Consider the following 26,536-nt stretch of genomic DNA (forward strand, 5'->3'; position numbering starts at 1 on the left):
TCTGGCGTCCCAAATCCCCATCCAGTCAACGTCCCTTCCACCCCCAGGATTGCACATAGTACCCCTGCCAAGGGTCAGGAAAACGCTCTCTGCGCATCATGGGCACCAAATTTTCAGATCAAAATCCAGGACAGAGTTCGGAACGAGTCCTCAGGAAGGAGGACAAAAGACCTGCAAGTAGAAGAAAGGATGGGAGACCGTGCCTTGAAGAAGGAAGGAGGGTAAGGGCGGTGGCTCAGAGCAAGGAGGATGGATCCAGGGACAGCGAACCTTCTAGCCCTGATCAGTACCGCGGGCAGCAGTTGCGCTTTGCCCTTAACAAAGATGGCGGAAATAGCTTCAATAGTCAGAATCGGCATGCGCAATGGGCTGTACCACCGGATTTGGGGCTTTGGGGCAGAGGTGGAACGAACCATCGCGGAGGCCGGGAGCCATGTTGGAGCGGCGGGAGGCGGCAGCAGCGTCGGGGATGCTGTGGTGGGGGCGGCAAAAGCCGGGGCCGCATGCCAAAGGGGTTCTGGCCGCGGAGTAGATGGTGCCCAGAGGGCGGAGGCGGCGCGGAGCGACAGGCCGAGAGGCGGGGGACCGGGGCGGCGGCAGGGGCCCGGGAGGGGGCCCGAGCGGCGGGGCGGGCCCAAGGCCCGGACCGGGGCGAGGGGCGGTGGAGGCCGTGTGGGAAGGTGGGGGGTGATGGCGAGGCGGCCGCCGTGGTGGAGTCTCAGGGGGCCGACGACCCCACTACTCCTGCTCCTTCTCCTCCTCTCTTTGTTCCCTCTCAGCCGGGAGGAGCTGGGGGTCGACGGGGGCCAAGGCTGGGACCCAGGGGTAGCTGCCGCTACGGAGCCAGGGGCGCGGACCGGTGGCGGAGCCTTAGCTCTTTGTCCCGAAACGCCCGGGGTCCAGGAGGATGGAGAGCCTGGTCTGGAAGTCAGGGAGCCTGTCTTCGTGGGGCTCCGAGGGGGAAGGCAAAATACCCAGAGTGGTCGAGGGCCCCCTAAGCAGCCGGACGCGGGGCTAGAGGCGAAATATGGGGTCCAGGCATTAGACAGCCGCGCGCGAGAAATAGGACAGGGACCATGGTCTCTCTTATGCTGGCGCACAGAGGTCTCCTCTTGTGGTCAGACAGGACCCTTGCGAAGAGATAGTATCTCTCCAGAGGCTATGTCCCCAGGGGTCCCGAGCCTGGAGAACAGCTCGCCCTTCCCTTCCGATCTGGTTCGGCCCCGTGGTTACAAGCCTGTGTCCTCCCCGAGGAATGCTGGGAGAGGCACCCCGAAAAAAGTGGGAACCATGCGTTGCTGCGGGGAATTGTGGGCGCCGAGGCGCAGGGGTCAGGGCGAGAGAACTGCGACATCTCGAGCGGGGAGAACAGTCCCTCAGTCCGACTGTTCCCCCAGGGCTGCGGGATCTGGCCCTGGGCTGGATTCAGCACCGCGCACAGAGAGGACAGCTCCCGAGTCTGGTTCAGCACCGCGCGAGTCTCGGACAGCTCCCGAGCCGACGTCCGAGCGCATGCGCTCGCGTAGCCTCTTCCGCCGCCGCTTCCTCCCGCAGCGCCCCGGGCCGCGCCCCCCGGGGGTCCCAGCTCGGCCTAGAGTCTGGAGAGTACCCCCAGCAAGCAGGGTCCGCCCCCGTCGCGCCGCGAACCGCCACCCGCAGTTTCCGCAGTACAACTATCAGGCTCTAGTGCCCGAGAACGAGGCTGCGGGCACCGCGGTGCTACGCGTAGTGGCGCAAGACCCGGACGCAGGCGAGGCCGGTCGCCTAGTTTACTCGCTAGCCGCGCTCATGAACAGCCGCTCGCTGGAGCTGTTCAGCATTGACCCACTGAGCGGCCTCATCCGTACAGAGGCTGCTCTGGACCGCGAGAGCATGGAACGGCACTACCTGCGCGTGACGGCGCAGGACCACGGCTCGCCGCGCCTCTCGGCCACCACCATGGTGGCTGTTACAGTGGCCGACCGCAACGACCACGCGCCGGTGTTTGAGCAGGCGCAATACCGGGAGACGCTTCGGGAGAACGTGGAGGAGGGCTACCCCATTCTTCAGTTGCGTGCCACAGACGGAGACGCGCCCCCCAACGCCAATCTGCGTTACCGCTTCGTGGGGCCGCCAGCTGCGCGCGCCGCGGCCTCCGCGGCCTTCGAGATCGATCCGCGGTCTGGCCTCATAAGCACCAGCGGTCGCGTGGACCGCGAACACATGGAAAGCTACGAGCTGGTTGTGGAGGCCAGCGACCAAGGCCAAGAGCCCGGGCCGCGCTCTGCAACTGTGCGTGTGCACATCACCGTGCTGGATGAAAACGACAACGCGCCCCAGTTCAGCGAGAAGCGCTACGTGGCGCAGGTGCGCGAGGATGTGCGCCCCCACACGGTGGTACTACGCGTCACAGCCACCGACCGGGACAAGGATGCCAATGGACTGGTGCACTACAACATCATCAGCGGCAACAGTCGTGGCCATTTCGCAATTGACAGCCTCACGGGTGAGATCCAAGTGGTAGCACCTCTGGACTTTGAGGCCGAGCGAGAGTATGCCTTGCGCATCCGGGCGCAGGACGCGGGCCGGCCACCACTGTCTAACAACACAGGCCTGGCCAGCATCCAGGTAGTGGACATCAATGACCATACTCCTATCTTTGTCAGCACACCCTTCCAGGTCTCTGTACTGGAAAACGCACCGCTGGGCCATTCAGTCATCCACATTCAGGCAGTGGATGCAGACCACGGGGAGAATGCCAGATTGGAGTACTCCCTAACTGGTGTGGCACCTGATATGCCCTTTGTGATAAACAGTGCCACTGGCTGGGTCTCTGTGAGTGGTCCCCTGGACCGTGAATCTGTGGAGCATTATTTCTTTGGTGTGGAGGCCCGAGACCATGGCACACCCCCACTGTCGGCCTCAGCCAGTGTCACAGTAACTGTACTAGATGTTAATGACAATCGGCCTGAGTTTACAATGAAGGAGTACCACCTACGGCTAAATGAGGATGCAGCTGTGGGCACCACCGTGGTCAGTGTGACCGCTGTAGATCGAGATGCCAACAGTGCCATCAGCTACCAGATCACAGGTGGCAACACCCGGAATCGCTTTGCCATCAGCACCCAGGGAGGTGTAGGTCTGGTGACACTGGCTCTGCCACTGGACTACAAGCAGGAACGCTACTTCAAACTGGTGCTAACCGCTTCTGACCGTGCCCTTCATGATCACTGCTATGTGCATATCAACATCACAGATGCCAACACTCACCGGCCCGTCTTTCAAAGTGCTCACTACTCTGTGAGCGTGAATGAGGATCGGCCAGTGGGGAGCACTGTGGTGGTCATCAGTGCCTCTGATGATGATGTGGGTGAGAATGCCCGTATCACCTATCTTCTGGAGGACAACCTGCCCCAGTTCAGAATCGATGCAGACTCAGGGGCCATTACGCTACAGGCTCCCCTGGACTATGAGGACCAGGTGACCTACACACTGGCTATCACAGCCCGGGACAATGGCATCCCACAGAAGGCAGATACCACTTACGTGGAGGTGATGGTCAATGATGTGAATGATAATGCTCCACAGTTTGTGGCTTCCCACTACACGGGGCTGGTATCCGAGGATGCTCCACCTTTCACCAGTGTCCTGCAGATCTCAGCCACTGACCGGGATGCTCATGCCAATGGCCGGGTCCAGTACACTTTCCAGAATGGGGAAGATGGGGATGGAGATTTTACCATTGAGCCCACCTCTGGTATTGTCCGTACAGTGAGGCGGCTGGATCGGGAGGCAGTGCCAGTCTATGAACTGACTGCCTACGCAGTGGACCGAGGTGTGCCCCCACTGCGGACTCCAGTCAGCATCCAGGTGACGGTGCAGGATGTAAACGACAATGCACCTGTCTTCCCAGCTGAGGAGTTTGAGGTGCGAGTGAAGGAGAATAGCATCGTGGGTTCCGTGGTGGCTCAGATCACAGCAGTAGACCCTGATGAAGGCCCCAATGCCCACATAATGTACCAGATTGTGGAAGGGAACATCCCTGAGCTGTTCCAAATGGACATCTTCTCTGGAGAGTTGACTGCACTCATTGACCTGGACTACGAGTCTCGCCAGGAATATGTGATTGTGGTGCAGGCCACGTCTGCCCCTCTAGTCAGTCGGGCCACTGTGCACGTCCGCCTGGTTGACCAGAATGACAACAGCCCTGTGCTCAACAACTTTCAGATCCTCTTCAACAACTATGTATCCAACCGTTCAGACACCTTCCCCTCAGGTGTTATTGGACGCATCCCAGCTTATGACCCTGATGTCTCTGACCACCTTTTCTACTCTTTCGAGCGGGGCAATGAGCTGCAGCTGCTGGTGGTCAACCAGACCAGCGGGGAGCTTCGACTCAGCCGCAAGCTAGACAACAACCGCCCACTGGTAGCTTCCATGTTGGTGACTGTCACAGGTAAGGGATGGAGGGCAGACAGATGACCCAGTGACCTCAACCTGTCAGGGTCTTATGGGCTCCACAGGGCACCTCAAACCAAGAAGGATTTCCAAGACTTCCAAGAATCCCTAAAGTGTTGGGTTCCTGCATCCCACAGGATCTGCCATAGACTTCACAGGTTAAGTTCACATAATCTCTGCTTAGGGTCTTGGGTAGACTCCACAGAACCCCAAAGATTCTAGGACATCTAGCAGACCCCATAAAGACCATCTGAACTGCCTACTACACTAGAGATAGTGCCCCCACTCCCAGAAGGCTGCAGGTCCTGGGTTAATGCTGGGGAGGTCACAGGAAAAGCCAACATGGGCCAATCAGCCCACACCACACCCTTGTCTAGATGAAGCATTACTTTGGGTCCGAACTGACCTTCGTCTGTACCGGGAGGGAGGCCAATAGCTCAATGGTCAAGAGCAGCAGCTTATTCTGGCAGCTTCAGACAAAGAGTGGGCACACACTGGCCCTGCTGCCATCTAAGGGGCTGACTGCAGCCCAGCCCTTCAGGAATATGTCCAGAGCTCCCACCTGCCTCTTTCCTACCTCTCCAGCCCCAGACTTTCACAAACACTCCCTCACAGGAGGGTTCAGGTGGGAGAGGCTCTGGCAATTCTGTCTGCTGCTCCAGAGGTTGGGAGCTGGGCTTCAGCTGGTGTTCATTCCCCAGTTCTGGAGCATGGACTCCTGGCTCTGCCGAAGGAGGCACAGCCTTCATTATCCCTCAGTTCACTCAACAACCAATCCTTAGTTAACGTTCAATGTGTACTAGGGCCTGGGGACAAGATATATAAGCAGCTTGTCCTCATTTTGAAAGATGGCCACTGAGATCACAGGACCCAGGTCTGGGGTGATGGGCAGCTTTCTGATCCAAGAATGCTGAGGAGGGAGTGGGTGGCCAGGGTCCAAGACCTTCCTGGAGAGAGGGAGCTTGCTGAGTCAGGGTTCTGTGGGATGGGGTTGAGTGGCCACAGGGCCAGAGCCCCTTTTAGTGCCATGGGAAAGCAGTTTGCTGACCAGAGAGAGGGGAGGAGTAATCCTTGTTCTAGAACCCCATTTGTTTCTTTGAGGGGATGTTTTCCTGTCTATGCGAAACTGGGGGGTAGGGGTGGGTGGTCAGTGGCCCTGGCAGCTCTTTAAGTTCTGAGCGAGGGTGTCTTTCTGACCATGATAACCTGGGGGAGGGTGGGTTATTGACCACTTAGCGATCTTCTTGTGTGCTATTGGATGAATGACTTACTGACCCATGGGCTGGCTCAGATCTCTGCTGGTGTTGGAGGGAGGGGATAGGAAGCAGAAGCTTTGTTCCTTGATGCTGGAGGAGCTGGTCCCAAGCGCCAGATGCCCTGTGCCTGGAAAGGTCAGCCTGCTGACTCAGAGGTGCTGGGGGTCTGGGCATTCACTAACCCCAGCCCTCTGAGTCCCAGGGAGGGGCAGCCACTGAGCCCACACTGACCTCTGTCCCTATCCCCACCTGCAGATGGGCTGCACAGCGTGACAGCGCAGTGTGTGCTGCGCGTGGTCATCATCACCGAGGAGTTGCTGGCCAACAGCCTGACCGTGCGCCTTGAGAACATGTGGCAGGAGCGCTTCCTGTCCCCACTGCTGGGCCACTTCCTGGAAGGCGTGGCCTCGGTGCTTGCTACTCCCGCCGAGGACGTCTTCATCTTCAACATTCAGAACGACACGGACGTGGGGGGCACGGTGCTCAATGTGAGCTTCTCCGCACTGGCGCCACGCGGCGCCGGGGCGGGCGCTGCGGGTCCCTGGTTCAGCTCCGAGGAGCTGCAAGAGCAATTATACGTGCGCCGCGCGGCCCTTGCCGCCCGCTCGCTCCTGGACGTGCTGCCCTTCGACGACAACGTGTGCCTGCGCGAGCCGTGTGAGAACTACATGAAGTGCGTGTCAGTGCTGCGCTTCGACTCGTCCGCTCCCTTCCTGGCCTCGGCCTCCACGCTCTTCCGACCCATCCAGCCCATCGCAGGCCTGCGCTGCCGCTGCCCGCCCGGCTTCACGGGAGACTTCTGCGAGACAGAGCTGGACCTCTGCTACTCCAACCCGTGCCGGAACGGCGGCGCCTGTGCGCGGCGCGAGGGGGGCTACACCTGCGTGTGCCGGCCGCGCTTCACAGGTGGGCAGGCTGCGGGGCTGGGGCCGGAACTACAGTGCGAGTGAGGGTGCGGCGGCAGTCTTGAGCGTACCGGGGTCGAGTGGGCCGGAAGTGGTAGAGCCGGGCCCTGCGGGAGCAGGAGGCGCTGAAGGAATAGAGACAGGCCTCGCTCCGCCAGACAGAGGCTGTGAAGGGGGCGTGGCTGTGGAGGGGGCGGGCCCTGGGGGCGTGGTCGGGCCACTGGGAACGCGGGGAGGGGCCAGGCTGACAGGGGGCGTGCCCACAGGGAGCTCGCCCTTTCAGAGGGCTCGGAGTCTTTGGAGGGGCGGGGCCCGCTGGAGTCCGCGCGGGCGGGGCGCTGACCTCCCGCCGCGGTGTGACCCCCCCGTAGGAGAAGACTGTGAGCTGGACACCGAGGCTGGACGCTGCGTCCCCGGCGTCTGCCGCAACGGGGGCACCTGTGCCGACGGGCCCGACGGCGGCTTCCGCTGCCAGTGCCCGGCGGGCGGCGCCTTCGAAGGCCCGCGCTGCGAGGTGGCAGCGCGCTCCTTCCCTCCCAGTTCGTTCGTCATGTTCCGAGGCCTGCGACAGCGCTTCCACCTCACGCTGTCCCTCTCGTAGGTGCCAGCCCCGTATCACCGCGCGCCTCTACGCCGTCCCTGCTCCCTCCATGACCCTGACCCAGATTCCCAGCTGCCCCATCCTGATGCCCCACAGGACACCACCCTCCCGGGATGCCCCACCGGGTTGTCTTGAAACGGCACTGTCCCTGACGTCACTGCACTATCCCTGACATCACGACATCCTTTCTCATCGCTCCCTGTCCACCCCACCCAGGTTTGCCACAGTGCAGCCAAGTGGGCTGCTCTTCTACAACGGGCGCCTGAACGAGAAGCACGACTTCCTGGCCCTGGAGCTCGTGGCCGGGCAAGTGCGGCTTACCTATTCCACGGGTGGGTGCTTCCGTGGATGTGTGTCGGGGCGGGTGTACATGTGTGGGTGAGATGGCTTGGGGGGATGGGAGCCTCAAGTCCCCTCAGGTTTGCCTCATTGTACCCCCTCAATACCTACTTCCATGCTAAACAGACATCAGTGAGGATCTCACGTCCTAGCCATTCCCTGGGGGAAAGTCTATCTGTCCAATGCGTGTGCTTCTCCTATCTGTCTGGAGACACTCTGGTCCAGCCAGTGCGATCACTAGTGGATGGGACTGATCTGACGTATCCAGGACCATATGCTACATCCTGGGAGTAGCTGTGTTCCTATGACTGGGGGTGGGGAGGGAGAGGCAACTAGGCAGCACCAGACAACCTTCCATGTGTATCTTCCCCACAGGTGAGTCCAACACAGTGGTCAGCCCCACAGTTCCAGGGGGCCTGAGTGATGGACAGTGGCACACAGTGCATCTAAGATACTACAACAAGGTGGGCACCAGCCTTGGCATGGGAGTGTGAGGGGAGCTGGGAGGCCAGGTTCTGCCCTTCAGGGGTCACCCTGGGGATCCTGTTGAGTGGTGTGCCTGGGTCTCTAGCCCCGGACAGATGCCCTGGGGGGTGCTCAGGGCCCCTCCAAGGACAAAGTGGCTGTGCTAAGCGTGGATGACTGCGATGTGGCTGTGGCTCTGCAGTTCGGGGCTGACATTGGCAACTACTCATGTGCGGCTGCTGGCGTGCAAACAAGCTCCAAGAAGTGAGACCCCAGCCCCTGATCCCCATGCCCTCTGCCTGCCTGCCGAAGCCCACCCCTTCACATGTCCCACTCCACACCCTTCCCCAGATCACCCTTTCCCTCTCTCTCTGAGGACACTGAAAACCCACCACACCCTAGCTCCATCCCTGTGTTCTGCCCCAGACCCCCCACTCCTGCACATGTTCCCCAGGTCCCCAGTCCCCAGTGTCCATGCTCCCTGCTTCTCTTTAATGCCCCACAGCCCCCCTTGGCACCCCAGACTCTTCACCAACCACCCAAATGCCCCACTTTTTCATCCTAGCCCTTGACCCTTCTTTTACCTTTCCCTAGACCATCTGTGCATCATGAGCTCTCCTGTGTACCCCTACAACTGAAGTTAGACCCCAACTTCTTCCCTAACCTGGCCTTACTCTCCCCCCTAGATCACTTTTACCCTCTGAGTCCTACCTCCCCACACACACTTCCTGTGGCCCTCAGGAACCACCCTACCCTGGCCCCCATCCCAACAATGATGCGGACCCCTGATCCCCAGGTCCCTGGACCTAACGGGCCCTCTGCTCCTGGGGGGTGTCCCCAACCTCCCCGAGAACTTCCCCGTGTCGCACAAGGACTTCATTGGCTGCATGAGGGACCTGTACATTGATGGCCGCCGGGTGGACATGGCAGCCTTTGTCGCGAACAACGGCACCATGGCAGGTAGTCCGTGCCCCCGTATTAGAGAGGGGGGTGGAGGGCTCCGTGGAGTGATTCCACATCTGACCTTACCCTTGTTTCCTTTGTGGGCAAGCACTGTGTCATAGCCTAGCCTTTAGGGCCCGCCTCCTTCCAACTCCACCCTGAGAGAACACAGGGCGGAAATCATGGCCACTTTTGGCCCCTCTGGACCCCCGTGTCCTGTCTAGCACTCGTGCCCCCCGCTCTCCCCCTTGTTCTCACATCCTCCATGTGCCTTCCTCTCCCAGGCTGCCAGGCCAAGCTGCACTTTTGTGACTCGGGCCCCTGTAAGAACAGCGGCTTCTGCTCAGAACGCTGGGGCGGCTTCAGCTGCGACTGCCCCGTGGGCTTCGGTGGCAAAGACTGTAGGCTCAGTGAGTGGGCAGCACGGGGCAAGAGGGGCCTGCAGGGTAAGGTCTGTTCCTGAGGTGGGGCCTGTGATCCTGCTCTTTTTATCCCCTCAGCCATGGCCCATCCCCATCATTTCCGAGGCAATGGCACACTGAGCTGGGACTTCGGAAATGACATGGCTGTGTCTGTGCCGTGGTACCTGGGCCTGGCATTTCGGACACGGGCGACGCAGGGGGTCCTGATGCAAGTTCAGGCTGGGCCACACAGCACGCTCCTCTGTCAGGTGTGTCTGTCCTCCTGGCCCCTCCCTCAACCCCCAACTATCAACTTCAGATGCCACCAGCAACACCCTTTGGGTTTGAACCTGGTCATCCTGCATACTCTTACCAGGTGTCCTGACCGTATTTGACCCTGCTCTGGACCCTAGCCCTTGACCTTCCTTCCCACCATGATATCCTCTGCAGGTGCAGGGCCCTAGCATATCTCTTCTGTGCTAGCTGCACTGATCCCCAACCCCTGACCCTGACATCTGGCCCCTAACTTCCCTCTCAGCAACATGGCATCCCTGGGCACAATCCCCTGTGTGCTAAATATAGCCTTGACCCTGTGGTGCTGACATCTGAGCCCCCAGACCTCACCTCCTGACACTCCAAGCCCCAGCCCATCTTGGGCCCCTGACCCCAGGGCTGTGCTTCTCTATCTGCAGCTGGATCGGGGATTGCTGTCCGTGACGGTGAGCAGGGGTTCGGGCCGTGCTGCCCACCTCCTCCTGGACCAGGTGACTGTCAGTGATGGCCGGTGGCATGATCTGCGGCTGGAATTGCAGGAGGAGCCAGGGGGCCGCCGGGGCCATCATGTCCTCATGGTTTCATTGGACTTTAGCCTCTTTCAGGTCTGATTTCTGACTCTGCGGTAGTCCATTCTCAGCCTTCCCATTAGACCCCCTCCCCAGTCCATTTCCTCTCGGTTCCCTCCACTGCACCGCCCTCTCCCTGCAGTGCCCTCGTTATACCCTTGCTCAGAGCATACCTTGCCAGCCAGGCTGCTCTGCTGCCAGGCCTGCTCATGTCCGAGAAGATATGCAGATTTCTGCTCTGGTCTTGGGGTACCTCTGCAGCTGGGATATTCCTGAGCGCTTGGAAACCCCCTTTGCTCCTTGCCCTGACCTCCCTAATTCAAAGCCATGAAGTGTCAGTGTTCTATTTGGGTCCAGGAGAGAGGCCTTTCTGGGCCCAGTTCTTGACCGAAACCTTGCTATTATGCATCCCTCATGCTCCAGCTGGGTCCTCCATACTCAGGGGCTGCTCATTCCCAGACCGTTCCCCTTGTCCAGAGGGACAGAGGATGGCTGTGCAGGGCTAGGACAAGGTCAAGACTGACTCTGGGGCAGGGCAGGGCAGGGCAGGGATCCCTCAGGTGCCCCCACACCCCCAGTGCTGACTGTCCTCCTCCCCCAGGACACCATGGCAGTGGGGAGTGAACTGCAGGGTCTGAAAGTAAAGCGACTCCATGTGGGAGGCCTGCCCCCCAGCAGTGAAGAGGAGGTTCCTCAGGGTCTGGTTGGCTGTATCCAGGTGGGGGTCAGCATGGGAACATGGTATGGGCCATTAGGGTGAGTGGTCAGAGGTTAGGAGCACCTTGGGACCTGAAAAGCTGCATCCACGTAGGGGTTGGCACAGGGAGGGATGTGACCCAGAGCCATCAGAGAGAGTCAGGCCTTTCTGCACTGTTGGAGGTGAGGGTCTAGCTTAGATTATCAAGGGTCATTAGAGGTCTGTGTCAGAAACAGCATGATTAGGGGTCCCATGGGGGGGCTGAATTGGGGATATTGGGGTCAGAGACTGGGTCTTTTGGGGGCCTGAGGGAGACTGCATGTCAGGGGTCATCAGATCAGGTGGCTGGCTCTGCAGGGACCGGGGTGCTTTGACATGGGTCTCACGCCTTGGTGGCTCTGTCCGCAGGGGGTGTGGCTCGGCTCCACGCCTTCGGGATCCCCAGCCCTGCTTCCACCCAGCCACCGAGTGAACGTGGAACCTGGTTGTGCCGTGACCAGCGCCTGTGCATCTGGCCCCTGCCCACCCCATGCGGACTGCCGAGACCTCTGGCAGACCTTTTCTTGCACCTGCTGGCCAGGTGTGACTTGGGGGTAGGGTAGAGTGATCTGGGCAGGAACCAGGGGCTCATGGTAAAGAGCCTGGAGGAGGCAGGTATGGGAAGAACGGGTGCCTTCTTTCGCTCATGCTGTGGCCAGGTGTCCTAAGCTTGCTGACCCAACCTGCAGGTTACTATGGCCCAGGGTGTGTGGATGCCTGCCTCTTGAATCCCTGTCAGAACCAGGGGTCTTGCCGCCACCTTCCAGGAGCCCCCCATGGCTACACCTGCGATTGTGCAGGTGGCTATTTTGGGCACCACTGTGAGCACAGGTGAGGGGCTGGAGGCCTAGATGATGGAAAGACCTGGTGGGGCGTGGGGAGGGTCACTGAGACGTGGTGGCATCTCACCTGGCCCTCTCCCTCCAGGATGGACCAGCAGTGTCCACGGGGCTGGTGGGGAAGCCCAAGCTGTGGCCCCTGCAACTGCGACATTCACAAGGGCTTTGACCCCAACTGTAATAAGACAAATGGGCAGTGTCACTGCAAGGTATTTCTGGCCCCTGACCCCTGGCCTTTGAATTTCTCTCCAGCCATGATCTGTGATTCTTATCCAACTTGCTCATTTCTGCTACCCGACTCAAGCCCTAACTTCTTACTCTGTCCTGTCACCTAACTGCCACCTCTTGTCCTTGACATCTGATCTCTTCCTTATGTTTCGTTTGAAGTGCAACCTTCCTTCCAGCCTGATTCCCCTGATTACCCCTGATTCCACTCATTCCCCAGGCCCGAGGTCCTGATCTTAAGCCCTGATCTCTGACCTCAGTTCCCTGATCCATTCTCAAACAGGAGTTCCACTACCGACCACGGGGCAGCGACTCCTGCCTTCCGTGTGACTGCTACCCGGTGGGCTCTACCTCGCGTTCATGTGCGCCCCACAGTGGGCAGTGCCCCTGTCGCCCAGGAGCCCTCGGCCGCCAGTGCAACAGCTGTGACAGTCCTTTTGCAGAGGTGACATCCAGCGGCTGCCGAGGTGAGCGGGTTCCATGCAGTTCCACACAGGGCTGCCTCTGGCCTGCTGCCACCAAGTCGCCTCGCCGGCTTGGCTCCCTAGCTAGGGGCTCGGGAAGGTTTTTCCTAAAGGAGACCGCTGACAACTAGGGACCACATTTGCCCCCACATACTTCAATGACTTGTCACAGAATCTGATAGGCCAGCTCCCGTAATAAGGTCAGCAGTGGAGTGGCGGGTGTGTCTGCCGTGGGTGGTAGAGGAGCCGTGGGTGTGGCTATCGTTGGCCCCAGCCCCCAGCTCTCTGCCTCAGTGCCTCCTCTCTCCCTAGTGCTCTATGATGCCTGTCCCAAGTCCCTGAGATCTGGTGTGTGGTGGCCCCAGACCAAGTTTGGCATGTTGGCTTCAGTGCCCTGTCCTCGGGGGGCGCTGGGTGAGTACCTGGGTAGGCAAGGGCATCAGTGAGGGTGGGAGTAGGCCTGTCCTCTGACTGCTGGAGCTGCTGCTTTTCCTGAGTTGGGTGGCCCTGCTCCTGCAAAGAAGTGGGAGTCAGGGAGGGGGTTCTTGTGGGCTCCTCATTACCTCCTGGGGGCTCTGGGTCCCTCCCCATGCCCTCACTGAGCCTCCATCTGTTTCTCCTGGCTTCTGGGCAGGATTGCGGGGTGCAGGTAAGGGGTACATGTTTGCTCAGGTGTGCTGCCCCCCCCCCACTGCCAGAGCTTTTGCAGACCCCTCCTGCTGCCTGAAATCCCTGCAGACCCATCCTTTGCTGCCCGAGGTCTCTAAAACTACTCTCAGCTGCTCGAAGTCCCTGGAGGCCCCTTCCCACTCTCTGAGGACGTGGGGAGCCCTTTTCTGATGCCTGAGCTCCTCTCAGGCCCCTCCCCACTTCCTGCGATCACTGCAGACCCCTCCTCAGCTCCCGGGGTCTTCAGGGCTTTTCCTGCTGTCTGAGGTCACGAAAGACCTCTCCCCTCTGTTTGAGGACCCTCTAGACTCCTCCCCACTGCCTAAGGGCCCCTCCCCACTGCCTGAGGTCCCCGCAGAACCCTCCCTGCTGCTTGAGGTTTTCACAGTGGCTGGACAGACATGGTCTGTGTTTGCATGCTCATGTATGTGTCTGTCTGTGCCTGTGCACGTGTCTGTGAGTCCGTCTTGCAGGGGAGGGGGTTCTGTATTTAAGTCAGGGTTCCTCTTGCTAGTGGCTATAAGCTCTGTTAAGGCCCACATCCGTTCTCATGCAACCCCCATCCCAGTCGCACAGACGAGGGAGAGAGGGCAGCAGAGTCCAGCACTGGGGCAGTTAAAAGTGGTGTGAGAACGGTCACCCCACCCTCACTTTGGTGACACGATACCCCTGGAAAACCTGGTCTGTGCCAGCATGTCTGTATGTGCATACATGAGAGAGCACGTGTGTCTGTGTGTTTGTCCCGGTCCACATATCTACGTGTGTGCAGATGTGAGTGCTGGTACACGTGTGTGTGCTTGCCCTGGGCCACATGTCTGTGAACCTGGCCTGGTCTCTGCTTGTGTGTGTGTGTGTGTGAGAGAGAGAGAGAGAGAGAGAGAGATACGGGGAGAGAGAGAGATGGAGAGAGAAAGAGAGGCAGAGAAAGCCCTGGTGCTCAGTTTAATGTAACCAGTGGCTCACAATGGCCCACAGACCCCCTCTAGAATTAATGGACAGGCAGCTAGGACCTGCCTGGGCTGGGGCTGGGGCTGCGGTGTCCAGAGGTCCAGCCACAGATGCCGATTATTCTGGTCTCTGCCTCAGAAGTCCCCCTGCGTTAGAGGATGGTGCTGCGCTCACCTCCTCAGTGAAGGTGTCCAGGCCCTGGGCCTGACAGGGGTCGTCTGCCCCTAGGTGTTGCCGTGCGGCTGTGTGACGAGGACCAGGGCTGGCTGGAGCCTGACCTCTTCAACTGTACCTCCCCCGCCTTTCGAGAACTCAACCTGCTGGTGAGACTGCCCAGACCTGACCCTGCCCTCAGGACCTGCACTGGCCCTTGGCCTGGCCTTGGCCTCCTTAGGCCTGTGCTGGGCCCTAAGGCCTCATGCCCCAGCCGTGGACCCCCTGGACTTTTCCTGGTTGCCCTTTAATCTGGCCAAACCCCTCTTCTGGTGAAGCTTTTGAGAAAGGCTTAAGGGGCCAGAGAGTGACCATGCCCATCTTTGTCCCGGCAGCTGGATGGCCTGGAGCTGAATAAGACAGCCCTGGACACAGTGGAGGCCAAGAAGCTGGCTCAGAGGCTGCGGGAGGTGACTGGCCACACAGACCACTACTTTAGCCAGGATGTCCGAGTCACCGCCCGACTGTTGGCCCACCTGCTGGCTTTCGAGAGCCACCAGCAGGGTTTCGGTCTGACAGCCACTCAGGACGCCCACTTCAATGAGGTAGGGCCGCGCCCTGTGCTCACCATCCCAGGGACTGAGCCCCCAGCTCAGTCCTCTCCTGACCCTGGGGAACTGAAAGCCCAGGCTGTCCCTCTTCCCTTGTCCTTTCCTGACCCAGCCCCTTGCCTGCTGGGGTCTGAGTGCCCAGCCAGACCCCTGAGCCCCGCCCTGCCCATCTCACACGTCCTCAGGCCGCTGAGCCCGCTCTCATCTCCCTCCTTCCAGAATCTGCTGTGGGCTGGCTCTGCGCTGCTTGCTCCGGAGACGGGAGACCTGTGGGCAGCCCTGGGGCAGCGGGTCCCCGGGGGCTCCCCAGGCAGCGCGGGGCTGGTGCAGCATCTGGAGGAGTATGCAGCTACCCTGGCCAGGAATATGGAGCTTACATACCTGAATCCCGTGGGGCTCGTGACGCCCAACATCAGTAGGTGGCGGCTAGCCTGATGGGGGGGGCAGGGGCAAGGACCTGGAGGCCTGAGGGGCTGGGGACATGGATGTCAACATCAGTGGCAGGAGGCTGTGCCCCCTCCCTCAGTGCTTTGCAGGGACACGCTCTGTGCTGGTAGCCGTGAAGCGATGGCTTGTGGGATGCGGGTACAAGATGGGGATAAGAGGGTGTGGGGCCTTCAGCATGGGGAAGAGATCCTGGTTGGGTCTTACCCGTCTTCCTCCTGGGCAGTGCTCAGCATTGATCGCATGGAGCACCCCAGTCCCACCCGGGGGACCCGTCGCTACCCTCGTTACCATAGCAACCTTTTCCGGGGCCAGGATGCCTGGGACCCTCACACACACGTGCTGCTGCCTTCCCAGTCCCCACGGCCATCCCCGCCTGAAGGTGAGAGCCCTTGGCTGACCCCTGGCCCAGCTCCCGTTTCCCTGCCCGTTTGCCAGACAGCATGTCGCCCTTCTGCCGGTCCCCCCACACCTGCCCCCAGCCAGACCTGCCCCACGTCAGACCTCTGCATGAGACCCTCCCATGTCAACCCCCCATAGCACTCTTACCTCGCCAGATTCTCTCCCTCACTCCTGATGATCTCTCCCACGCCTTGACATTCAGGACGCAGCCCTGGGAATGAAGGGAACATGGGCTTCTGCTCCTCCCATCTCTCAGTTCTAGGCCTTCAGGAAAGAGATTCCCATGCTCGATGCTGTGTTTGGTTGGTTCAGAGCTGGGTTTGTGGGTGCTTGGGGTCAGAGGCCACTCATGGTGGCTTCCTCTCCCTCCCCTGGCAGCTCTGTCCACAAGCAGCAGCAGCATGGAAAACTCCACTACCTCCAGTGCGGCCCCTCCTCCAGTGCCCCCGGAGCCCGAGCCGGAGCCTGGGATCTCCATTGTCATCCTCCTCGTTTACCGCACCTTGGGGGGGCTGCTCCCTGCCCAGTTCCAGGCCGAGCGCCGGGGAGCCAGGTACCCTGGGGAAGGCGTTATTTCTAGGCCCTTCACCCATGAGTTTCCTACAAGTTTCGACCCAGGCTCGCACCCCTTTCTTGGTGGGCAAATGAACAAGCGCACCGTCGTCCTGAGACATCTCCTGTGCCCAGCCCCTGGGAGCCTCGTCCATGCAGGCTTCCCTGTGACTCACGTCCATGGGTTGTGCACAGTGACAGACAGACTGAGAGCCACAGGTGGGGGCGGTCGCATGAAGCAGGGGTACGGGAGCCACGTGCAGACGGGCAAACTGGCTGACAGAGACTGGCAAGCACAGGCTGGCGGGCGGAGTTCAGAAGGGGCTGTCAGGGAGGGCCTTTAAGGCAAACAGTCTGGAGCTGCTCAGGCTGCAGGGTGGGCAGTTGATCTGAAGCCCCTGGTGCAGAGAGCCTGCCAGTTATATGGAACCATGGCAGCCCATCTAGGCCACGAGACTCAGGGTCTTGAAGTGGCCCAGAAAGAGCTTCTGCCCTGGGGCGTCCCGGACTCGGTCAGCCATGCCAACGACACGAAGACCGTGAGGTGTAGGTACTCAGAGCTTGAGGAGGTCAGCGGTGTGCAAGCCCAGGCGGGGTGTCTCCTCAGGCTCCCCCAGAACCCTGTTATGAACTCCCCGGTGGTCAGTGTGGCTGTGTTCCACCGACGCAACTTCCTAAGGGGTGTCCTGGAGTCCCCGATCAGCCTGGAGTTCCGCCTTCTGCAGACAGCGAATCGGAGCAAGGCCATCTGCGTGCAGTGGGACCCACCTGGCCCGTGAGGACCTCCGCTCCGGGAACCCTTGGTCCCCTGGTGGCCCCTGGAGCACCCTGCCTGCCCTGGGTGGCCTCCCACCCATGTCCCTGTGCACCCAGATCCATGAGGAATGCTGCTCCCCAGCTTCGGCCCCACCCCCAGCCCCCCACCCCAAAATGTCACAAACCACCCCTGCCCCCGCCTCCACCTGGCCACAGGGCAGTGCCCCAAGGGATGGTAGGTCTAACTGCCCTGTGGCTGCAGGGCGGAGCAGCATGGCATGTGGACAGCACGGGACTGCGAGCTGGTGCACAGGAATGGGTCTCACGCCCGATGTCGCTGCAGCCGGACGGGCACCTTTGGGGTCCTTATGGATGCCTCCCCCCGTGAGGTGGGACTGTGTTCTGGGTGCTGAGGAATGTGGACAGGCCAAAGGGCAGGGGTGTCCAACGCCCCAGCGACCATCCCTGTCCCCACAGCGGCTGGAGGGTGACCTGGAGCTGCTGGCGGTGTTCACACATGTGGTCATGGCAGTGTCTGTGGCCGCGCTGCTTCTGACCGCCACTGTCCTGCTGAGCCTGCGCAGCCTCAAGTCCAACATGCGTGGCATCCATGCCAATGTGGCGGCGGCCCTGGGTGTGGCCGAGCTCCTCTTCCTGCTGGGAATCCACAGGACCCACAACCAGGTGCAGGGGCAGGGCCGGGGGCCTGTGTCCTCATGCCACCACCCAGCCCAGGAAGTCCTGGAGCCAAAGCTCAGGGTCAGAGGTCAGGGAGGCTCCGGTGGGGGTGCCTAGGGTCAGGGCAGGACGCCGGGGTAAGGTGCCGTGGTTTAGGGGTCCGAGGTGCGGGGTGAGGGGGAAGCGGTGCTGACGCCCCCCTCCCCCTGCCTTCAGCTGGTGTGCACAGCGGTCGCCATCCTCCTGCACTACTTCTTCCTCAGCACCTTCGCTTGGCTCCTCGTGCACGGCCTGCACCTCTACCGTATGCAGGTGGAGCCACGCAACGTGGACCGTGGCGCCATGCGCTTCTACCACGCCCTGGGCTGGGGCGTCCCCGCTGTGCTCCTGGGTGAGGGCCCCGCACCCCTGGCTTCTGTCACGCACTCCCCTTCCTGACCCTTACCCAACCTCAGTCCCCCGTGCCGTGTGCTCCGCCCTCCCCCTCAACTTCTCCCTGTTCATGAAAAGGGCACCCGCTCTAGAACATACCCCTTCTGTCATTCCTATCCTCCCTGACAGGCCTTGCTGTGGGCCTGGATCCTGAGGGCTATGGGAACCCTGACTTCTGCTGGATCTCCATCCACGAGCCTCTCATTTGGAGCTTTGCAGGCCCTGTCATCCTGGTCGTCGTGGTGAGTGGGCTGCACCTGAGGCCACCCAGGTGTGCCATGGCAGGTATCAGGGCACGGCCCCGCAGCAGGTGTGGCAGTGTCCGTGGAGGGGTGCCAGGTGACAGTCTGCAGCCTTGCAGGGCTCCATCCCAACTTCTGTCCTCTGCTCCCCTGGTGCAGAGATGGGAGGTGTCGGGTCAGGAACTCGGCTGCCTCTTCCTGCGAACCTCCTTCTCCAGTTATCAGTCCCTCCCTGGTTGCCTACCTCAGGCTTCTTCTGTGTCTAAGGACCTCTCTGTTTCTGATCTCCCGATCGTGTGCGTGTTTCTCCCTGGTTCTGCCTCTCCCTGTATGGCTCAGTCTCTCTCTGTCCCTGTCGCTCTCTTTCTCTCACTGTCTCTGTCTCTCTCTGCCCCGCCCCTGCTCCACATGTCTGGCCGCGGGTCCAGATGAATGGGACCATGCTTCTCCTTGCTGCCCGCACAACCTGCTCCACGGGGCAGAGGGAGGCCAAGAAGACCTCTGTGCTGTGAGTCGGCTGGCTGGGGAAGGTGGGGGGTCCTCTCCTGGGCAGGCTGGACTTGGGATTCTGGGCACAGGGACACAGTCCTACCCGCCCTGGCCTGTGGTCCCTCTCTGGCGCCCCCATCACCCTCCAGCCCTGCATGTGCTTCTGCCCTGCTGTCTCCGCAGAGGCTCCCGTGGCCTGGGTGGCTCACTTAGCCCCCTACCCCCTGCCTTGCCCCCCTGTCTTCCACATTTCTCTCATAGCACCCCCGTGTCCCCTCGTGGCTCCCTAAGTACCCTCCTGGTTCGTTCGGTGACCTCTTACTTCCCTTCGTGTCCTCCTGAAACTGCCATGTTCCTGTGGGATTGCCTGTCCTTCCATGTCCCCTGTGTCCCCTACCTGAGCCCCGCGTGACATCTGCATGTCCCCCATGTCCTCCCATGTCCACAGCGGGAGCCTCCGCAGCTGCTTCCTGCTGCTTCTCCTGGTCAGTGCCTCCTGGCTCTTCGGCCTCCTGGCGGTCAACCACAGCGTCCTGGTCTTCCACTACCTCCACGCCGCGCTCTGCGGCCTCCAGGTAACCGGCACCCCGCCCTGCCCTGGGCCAGGTGGGGCTTTGGTCGGGTGGCCCCAACCCTGGGCAGGCCCTCGAGCCCTGGTCTAGGGGTGACTCCTGCTGGGTGGCTGATGATAGGCGGGCTGTCCATCCTGGGTTGACCTTCCCCAGCGCTGCGGCTCCTGGCCGCTCACTGGCGCACATGACCTCCACCAACTTGGTCACTTGTGCCCCTCTGAGCCCTCGCTGCCTCCAAGACTCTCCCCGACTCCCTTCCTGGGTCAGCCCTGGGCTCCTCACTCCCTCACACTAACTTGCAATGACTGGTCGCCCTTGCTGACCCGCAGTGACTTCTCCCAGCCCCGACTGCCCCCTCCCGGTGGCCCTGCTCTGACCTGTGACTCATTTCTGATCTCTCACTGACTTTCGCTAACCCCTCGTTGACCCCACACTGACCCTCGCTGGCCCAGGGCCTGGCAGTGCTGCTGCTCTTCTGTGTCCTGAATGCAGATGCTCGGGCAGCCTGGACACCGGCCTGTCTGGGCAGGAAGGCAGCTCCCGAGGAAGCGAGGCCGGTGCCGGGCACGGTGAGGGGCTCTCGGGGCTGGGGAGTTGGGGCGGGGGCCCCAGGTGACCTCTGCAGAGCCGGCTCACACGCCTGTGGGTGCCCACCACCTGCAGGGGCATGGGGCTTACAACAACACGGCGCTCTTTGAAGAGAGTGGCCTCATCCGCATCACCCTGGGTGCCTCCACTGTGTCCTCGGTGAGCAGTGCCCGCTCCGGCCGGACCCAGGACCAAGACAGCCAGCGGGGCCGCGGCTACCTCAGGTGAGCAGAGCAGCCTTCTCAGGCAGGGGCTCTACAGCTCAGACTGGCCCCACTGGACCAGAGGTGGGCGTTCCAGGTCCCGGGGTGACGGCTCCGCCTGTCTCGGCACCTGGGCCCATATGCCTCTGGCCACACACCCAGGGGTGCCTTTTGGAGCCGTTCCACAGCAGTTGGCCTGTGTGCGCACAGACACCCCAGCCTCCAAAGCACCCCATCACATCCCTCTTTGACGGTGGTGGTGGGGCCGCTCCTGCATTTCCAGGGACAACGTCCTGGTCCGACACGGCTCAGCTGCTGACCACACTGACCACAGCCTCCAGGCTCATGCTGGCCCCACTGACCTGGACGTGGCCATGTTCCATCGAGATGCCGGTGGAGGTAGGGGCCTGGGCCGGGGGTCGGGGGAGGCGGGGGATCTCTCCCCCATTTCTCTTTCTTGAGAGCAGCAGCTGACTGTGGTGGGGCGAGCTCCCTTCAGGTCACTGCGCCGGGGGACACCTGGTTCTCCTGCCAAGTCCCAGCCATTCTGCACCGACCCCCACTCCAGGCTTTACCTAGGTCCCTAGCCCCAGCTCCCTACTGTAGCCACCCCAAGACCTTCAGTCCCAGGCTCTTTGCTGAACCCCAAGTTTCTTGCCTTCCCGAGCCGCTGATGTGCCCTCCCTCTTCTGACCTTCCCAACTCCAGCTGCAGACTCTGACTCTGACAGTGACCTGTCTTTGGAGGAGGAGAGAAGTCTTTCCATCCCATCCTCGGAGAGCGAGGACAATGGCCGGACCCGCGGGCGTTTCCAGCGTCCACTCCGCCGCGCGGCCCAGAGTGAGAGGCTCCTCACTCACCCCAAAGGTGAGGGGATACTCTGACCCCATCGGTGACCAGGAGAGACACCCCCTGTTCCAATTGGGTGTGACCCAGGGACACTGATATCCTCTGAGGCTTCCTGGGACTGACCTACTGGGAACGTGGGGTCGTCACCGGGCGCCCGCACACCTCTCCCCATCCAGCTTCCTAGCAGTTCTGCTGGCTAGACATCTGGGAACAGCCTGGGTAACAAGGTCAAAGTCAGGGATGTTACGGGGTGACATGTCATTCCTCCAGCCCCTTTTCTTCCCTGAGGGTTAGGGTTCAAACTAGTTGGGTCTTCCAGGGTTCATCTTGGCCCCTCAGCCACCAAGTTCCCCCACTCCTAGTAGCTGTCCACCTCTCGAGTGACAGGCTCACCTGTAATCCTCTCCATTGATTTCTGAGCAACGCCCACTCATTCCTACCTCTGCTCAGTCAGAACGACCAGGGTTTCATGAGCAAGAGGGTCAGGGGGAGTGGGGGAAGTAACAGTGGGGTCAGCTCAGAGGCTCCTGTAACCTGCTCTGGCTCCCCAGATGTGGATGGCAATGACCTTCTGTCCTACTGGCCAGCCCTGGGGGAGTGTGAGGCCACTCCCTGTGCTCTGCAGACCTGGGGCTCTGAAAGGCGCCTGGGGCTGGACACCAGCAAGGACGCGGCCAACAACAACCAGCCGGACCTGGCCCTGACCAGTGGAGATGAAACCTCCCTGGGCCGGGCCCAGCGCCAGAGGAAAGGTACAGTCCCTGAATTTGGCCGATACTTTAGGGAATTGAGGGACAGCTTCTACCCCAACCCAGGGGATTCCTAAGCCCTTTGACCCTGGCCTGCATTGCCAGGTCCTGGGGGCTGTCCCTCTTCTGATCTCAAGTGAGGGGGGGGTTGCCCTACTCATGCACCATGCGGTCAGACTGTCCCGACAGAGGACTGCTGCTTCCCCACTCTGAGCTCTGTCCTGCTGCCCCTACGGAATCCCTAGGGCTGCCTCTGCCGCTCCCCAAGGGGTTTCTGCCCCCACCTCCATGTCAGAGGGATTGCAGGAGCAGCTGCCTTCCTAGACCCAGGGAGTGTCTGCCCCTGCCCCCCCATACATACCCTGGCTCCCATTTGTCCCTCATGCAGGCATCCTAAAGAACCGATTGCAGTACCCACTGGTGCCACAGACCCGAGGTGCTCCTGAGCTGTCCTGGTGCCGCGCAGCCACCTTGGGCCACCGCGCTGTGCCAGCCGCCTCCTATGGTCGCGTCTATGCCGGAGGGGCCACAGGCAGCCTTTCGCAGCCAGCCAGCCGCTACTCCTCTCGAGAACAGCTGGACCTGCTCCTCCGGCGGCAGCTGAGCCGTGAGCGACTGGAGGACGCCCCTGCCCCCATTCTTCGTCCCCTGAGTCGGCCGGGTTCCCAGGAACGCCTGGATGCCGGGCCAGGACGCCTGGAGCCCAGGGATCGGGGCAGTACCCTCCCACGGAGGCAGCCACCCAGGGACTACCCTGGGGTCAGGGCCGGCCGCTTCGGGTCACGAGATGCTCTGGACCCAGGGGCGCCCTGCGAGTGGTTGAACACACTGCCCCTGCCCCACAGTGCCCGGGACCTTGACCCACAGCCCCCCCCTCTACCCCTGTCTCCCCAGCGGCAACTCTCAAGGGACCCCCTCTTGCCATCCCGGCCCCTGGATTCTCTGTCCAGGAGATCGAACTCAGGGGAGCCGCTGGACCATGTGCCTAGCCGGCACCCCTCACGAGAAGGCCTCGGGCCACCCCCACAGCTGCTCAGAGTTAGGGAGGACCCAGCCAGTGGCCCTAGCCACGGCCCCTCCACAGAGCAGCTGGACATTCTTTCTTCTATCCTGGCCTCCTTCAACTCCTCAGCTCTCTCCTCCTCTGTGCAGTCCTCCAGCACGCCCTCGGGCCCTCACACCACTGCCACGCCTTCTGCCACAGCCTCTGCGCTTGGGCCCTCCACACCACGCTCTGCCACGTCCCACAGCATCTCGGAGCTGTCTCCAGACTCAGAGTAAGCAGGGTGTGGCCACCTGCCCACACCCTCATCAGCTTAAGGCACCCTCCGAGGACCCTGCCCTGTGTTTTGCCACAGAATGGGGGTGCGGGTTGGCAGAGTGGGCCAACCCAGGCTCGGTGCAGCCAGCGGGCCACAGGCAGGGAACGGTGGTGTGGTTAGAAGGGACTCGCCGGGTGTCTGAGTGCTGCCAGCCTCCCTCCCCTGCACCTCCCGGGCTAGGGAAGTGAGGGAAATGCCTTCCAAAGGGCTTGAGCTAGTGGAGGAGGTGAGAGCAGGAGCCAAGGCCTAGAAGGAGGAGATAACATGGTATCAAAAGGGTCAAGGGGGAAAGGAGAGATCATGGCTTGGGAAGCTTTGCCTCGGAGGTGGTAACAGACCAGGAGGGGCCAGAAGTGGTGTCGGGATGGGGGCATCTCATTCGGGCAGAAGCCCTAATCTTGAAAGTAAATCATTTACCCATGTATTTATTTAGTCAATGTGAAATTCCTCGTGCCTGTAGGCACTGCGAGGTGGAGCACACATTGGGACCTGGTGCATCTCAGGGGCCCGCGTGCCATCTGAAGTGCAGGGAGCAGCAGCCATACCCAGGAAGCCGCTGGATACACAGGAGTTGGAGAGGGAGTGGGGAGGCACCAGGGGTTGCCAGGCTTTGGAAGCCAAGAGAAGAGTTGAGTTTCAGGAAGGAGAAAGAGCTAGGCCAGGCTCTATGGAAGTCTGCAGGGTAAAAGGAGGCTTGGGGTGGGGAGGGAGGGAACCCAGGAGTGCGGCAGGAGACCAGTAGAACCCCAGGGGAGTCAGAGGAGGAGAAAGGAAGGAGGAGCAGGGAGCACAGGGCCTTGTGCCAGGGACTCTGGAAGGGTGCTGGACGCAGGGCTGAGGGAGAGCTAGGAGTATTGCTACAGCTAGCCTTGATGTCAGGCTGGTGGGGGGTTAGTTCCTGGGGAACTGTGCAGGGATTTGGGCTTTGGAGTCACTCTTGACCTCCCCAAGTCTCTGTTTCTGTATCTGTAAAATGGGTCTGTAGTAACTGAGATGTGGAGGTTTCTTGAGGCCAAATCTGTCAAGAGCTAACATAGTGTTTGTCCGCAGCAGGTGCTTGCCGAGCATCTAGAGAGACGACAGGGCACCAGGGGGATTTGCTGATGGGTCTCAGGATGCAGAAGGGTTGAAGGGGTCTGAGAGCCCCAGAATGGGTGTAAGGGGGCTGGGGAGTGAGAGGAAAAGGTGAGGGGGTTGTGGGAGGAGGGAGATGGTGGGGGGCCAGGCCATGGGGGAGGCCGAGAGGCCCCCGACTGAGTTCTTTCCCCAACCACCTCTGACCATTGCATTCCACTCTACAGAGTTCCCAGAAGCGAGGGGCACTCCTGAGGGGCAGACTTCTGGACTAGGAACGGCTGAGGGCCGTGGAGGATTTGAGCTAACAGAAGATGATCCCAAGGCAGCCTCCCACCCCAACCCCCCCCCCCCCGCTCTCCTGTTGTCACAGTGCTGAGACGCCTCGCTCTGTGTGTGAGCCTGTGTAACAGGTGCAGGGGGAGGGACCCGAGAGGAGGACTTTTATACGTTTTGTACCTTTGTAACCAGAGAGATATGCTTATGTTATTTTTCAGCTTTTCCGTCTCCCGGGGTTCTGAGGCTGGGCTGGGAGGGGGAAGGGGACAGAGGGTAAGAGGCACAGTGTTTGGCCCCCTTCGGGTGTCTGGCAAATCACACGCTCTTTCCTCTCATCTTACTGGGGTGGATTCAGAGAGGAGGGGCACATAACCCCCTGCCCGTTGATCTGAATATTGTTAGGGCCCAAAGTACAGAATTGATCCTTGCTCTTTCTCAGATGCCCCAAGGGCCAAACTTCAGGGACTGGGGGTTGGTCTTGGAAACAGGGGTCCTCCGACCTCCTCATGGGGCTTTTGCTCGTGCTGCCCCTCCCCGTGGATGTGTGTGTTTCTTATGTGGAGTCCCTGCCACTTACTGCCTTATGACCTAGGACTGATGCTGTGGGGCGCTGCACGTGTCATGTTTACAGAGCAAGGCTTCCCTTTCTCCCGCACGCACGGAGGGGCTTAGGCCTCTACTCAGACATTCCTGGAGAGGGTGGACCAGGGGGTCGTTTGCCAGCCCCTGCTTCCAGCAAACGTTGTCTGTGGTCCCACTGGATTCCCTGACACTGCCCTGTGCTAGAATTTCTTCCTAGGGGTAGGGGGAGGCAGGGGAGCAAGGGGGAGCAGAAATAAGAGAGTTGAAGACACAGAATGTAGGTGCCACTGCCTCCCATGTTTACAGGACCCTCCCTGGCCCTAGGCACCTGGGCTGCTAGTTCTACCCTATTCTATTCCTTTCTAAAGGGAAAAATGACTGTTAGGACCCTGTTCACAAAACTCTCTTTTTTTACTTTGACATCCAGAACTGGGGACTTTTAGATTTTGTTACTTTGTTTACAGGTCAAGATTTAAAACATTTTAAAAACTTTGTTTACAACTTAAAACTTTAAATTTTTACACTTTGCTTACAGTTGAAAATGTGGTCCCCCCCACCTCTTTGTTTACAAGTAAAAGATTGAGAGGGCAGGAGAGGGGTGGAGGACCCTGGACCTGGCCATCTTGAGGGGTTTCTAGCGCCTAGCTCTCCCAGGCCAAAGGTCAGCCCTGAGCACCCTGTTGAACAGCAGACCCAGAAGGCCTCCAGAGTAGGCATCCTTTAATAGCTAGGAACCATGGGTTGTGCAGGGTTGTAGGGGGTCTGTGCAGACACCCCCCTTCCCCCACACATACTCCTGGGAGGCAGTTTCCAAGGAGATTAAAAGTTCTACTTTGCTGACTGGTGCCAAATCCTGCCAGCCAGGACTCCAGCTCTCCTTACCCAGAATGACCCCAGCCCTTGAAGGGTTGAGGGGCCCACTGTGGGGAGAGGGGGTTGTCCTTGCTATGTCCTAGTTTCTATAGATGCCCCCTCCGGGGATCCCCTGCTCCAGCCCACTGGCCCCTTTCCCTGTCTGTGTAAATTGTTCCGTGAAGCCGCGCTCTGTTTTGGGATTAAACTTCTATAGAAAATGGTTATTGCCTCTTTTTGTTTGGGGGTGGGAGTGGGGTGGGTGGGGTAGAAGGGTGGTTATGAATGATTCAAACCAACCTGACCTTTGGAAGAAATCTGAGCGCTGCCCCCCCCCCAATATTCAGCTATTTTTAGCTAATTTCATCTGACATTTGGAACAGGTTTCTATCTCTTTCACCCTGAGTTCTGGACCGGTGCTGTGTGATCAGGGGCCTGAAGTATGAGCACAGGTGCTGGGAGTAAGGCGCCAGGGAAACCCTCTCTCCTCAGTGTGTCAGTGCTATGACTTGGTCTTCAGGGCCTGCATTTCTAACCTGGCATTTGCCCTGGCCAGGGCTCCACCACCTCTAGGAACTGCCCTTGCCAACCCCTGAGCCCATTAACAGCATTGACCCCTACTAGCCTCTCAGACTTGC

The 26,536-nt window shown here is 60.4% G+C and overlaps 1 protein-coding gene across 3 annotated transcripts; it reads left to right on the forward strand.

The window, feature by feature from the left end:
• CELSR3 (cadherin EGF LAG seven-pass G-type receptor 3) lies at nucleotides 1-26,121 on the forward strand. Of its 3 annotated transcripts, XM_045080252.1 has the most exons (37): nucleotides 1-4,435; nucleotides 5,949-6,599; nucleotides 6,970-7,195; nucleotides 7,416-7,531; nucleotides 7,914-8,002; nucleotides 8,110-8,267; nucleotides 8,800-8,963; nucleotides 9,230-9,355; nucleotides 9,446-9,615; nucleotides 10,039-10,224; nucleotides 10,790-10,906; nucleotides 11,294-11,465; nucleotides 11,614-11,755; nucleotides 11,852-11,972; nucleotides 12,272-12,455; nucleotides 12,765-12,866; nucleotides 13,087-13,101; nucleotides 14,298-14,392; nucleotides 14,618-14,827; nucleotides 15,053-15,248; nucleotides 15,504-15,659; nucleotides 16,058-16,232; nucleotides 16,839-17,006; nucleotides 17,250-17,376; nucleotides 17,465-17,671; nucleotides 17,882-18,056; nucleotides 18,227-18,339; nucleotides 18,768-18,847; nucleotides 19,277-19,403; nucleotides 19,853-19,969; nucleotides 20,064-20,212; nucleotides 20,475-20,590; nucleotides 20,900-21,058; nucleotides 21,592-21,792; nucleotides 22,178-22,396; nucleotides 22,942-23,066; nucleotides 24,413-26,121. In XM_045080252.1, exons 1-37 carry the CDS (start codon nucleotides 250-252, stop codon nucleotides 24,458-24,460), a joined length of 9,888 nt encoding a protein of 3,295 aa, XP_044936187.1. In that variant the 5' UTR covers nucleotides 1-249; the 3' UTR covers nucleotides 24,461-26,121. The 3 variants fall into 3 exon arrangements, with proteins under 3 accessions (XP_044936187.1, XP_044936178.1, XP_044936184.1); XM_045080243.1 differs by having other exon boundaries at nucleotides 22,178-23,066; XM_045080249.1 differs by lacking the exon at nucleotides 13,087-13,101 and having other exon boundaries at nucleotides 22,178-23,066.
• Nucleotides 26,122-26,536: the final 415 nt, after the last annotated feature.

This window comes from Mustela putorius, unplaced genomic scaffold (genome assembly GCF_011764305.1).
Source record: "Mustela putorius furo isolate JIRA1106 unplaced genomic scaffold, ASM1176430v1.1 tig00000095_pilon_pilon_pilon, whole genome shotgun sequence".
Taxonomy (NCBI): Eukaryota; Metazoa; Chordata; class Mammalia; order Carnivora; family Mustelidae; genus Mustela; species Mustela putorius.

Coding starts and splice junctions, on each gene's coding strand:
- CELSR3 (XM_045080243.1), top strand. CDS start 250: ATGGATCCAGGGACAGCGAACCTTCTAGCCCTGATCAGTACCGCGGGC. Junction 9,616..10,038: donor ACAGCACGCTCCTCTGTCAG/GTGTGTCTGTCC, acceptor CTCTATCTGCAG/CTGGATCGGGGATTGCTGTC. Junction 17,007..17,249: donor CAGTGGGACCCACCTGGCCC/GTGAGGACCTCC, acceptor CTGTGGCTGCAG/GGCGGAGCAGCATGGCATGT.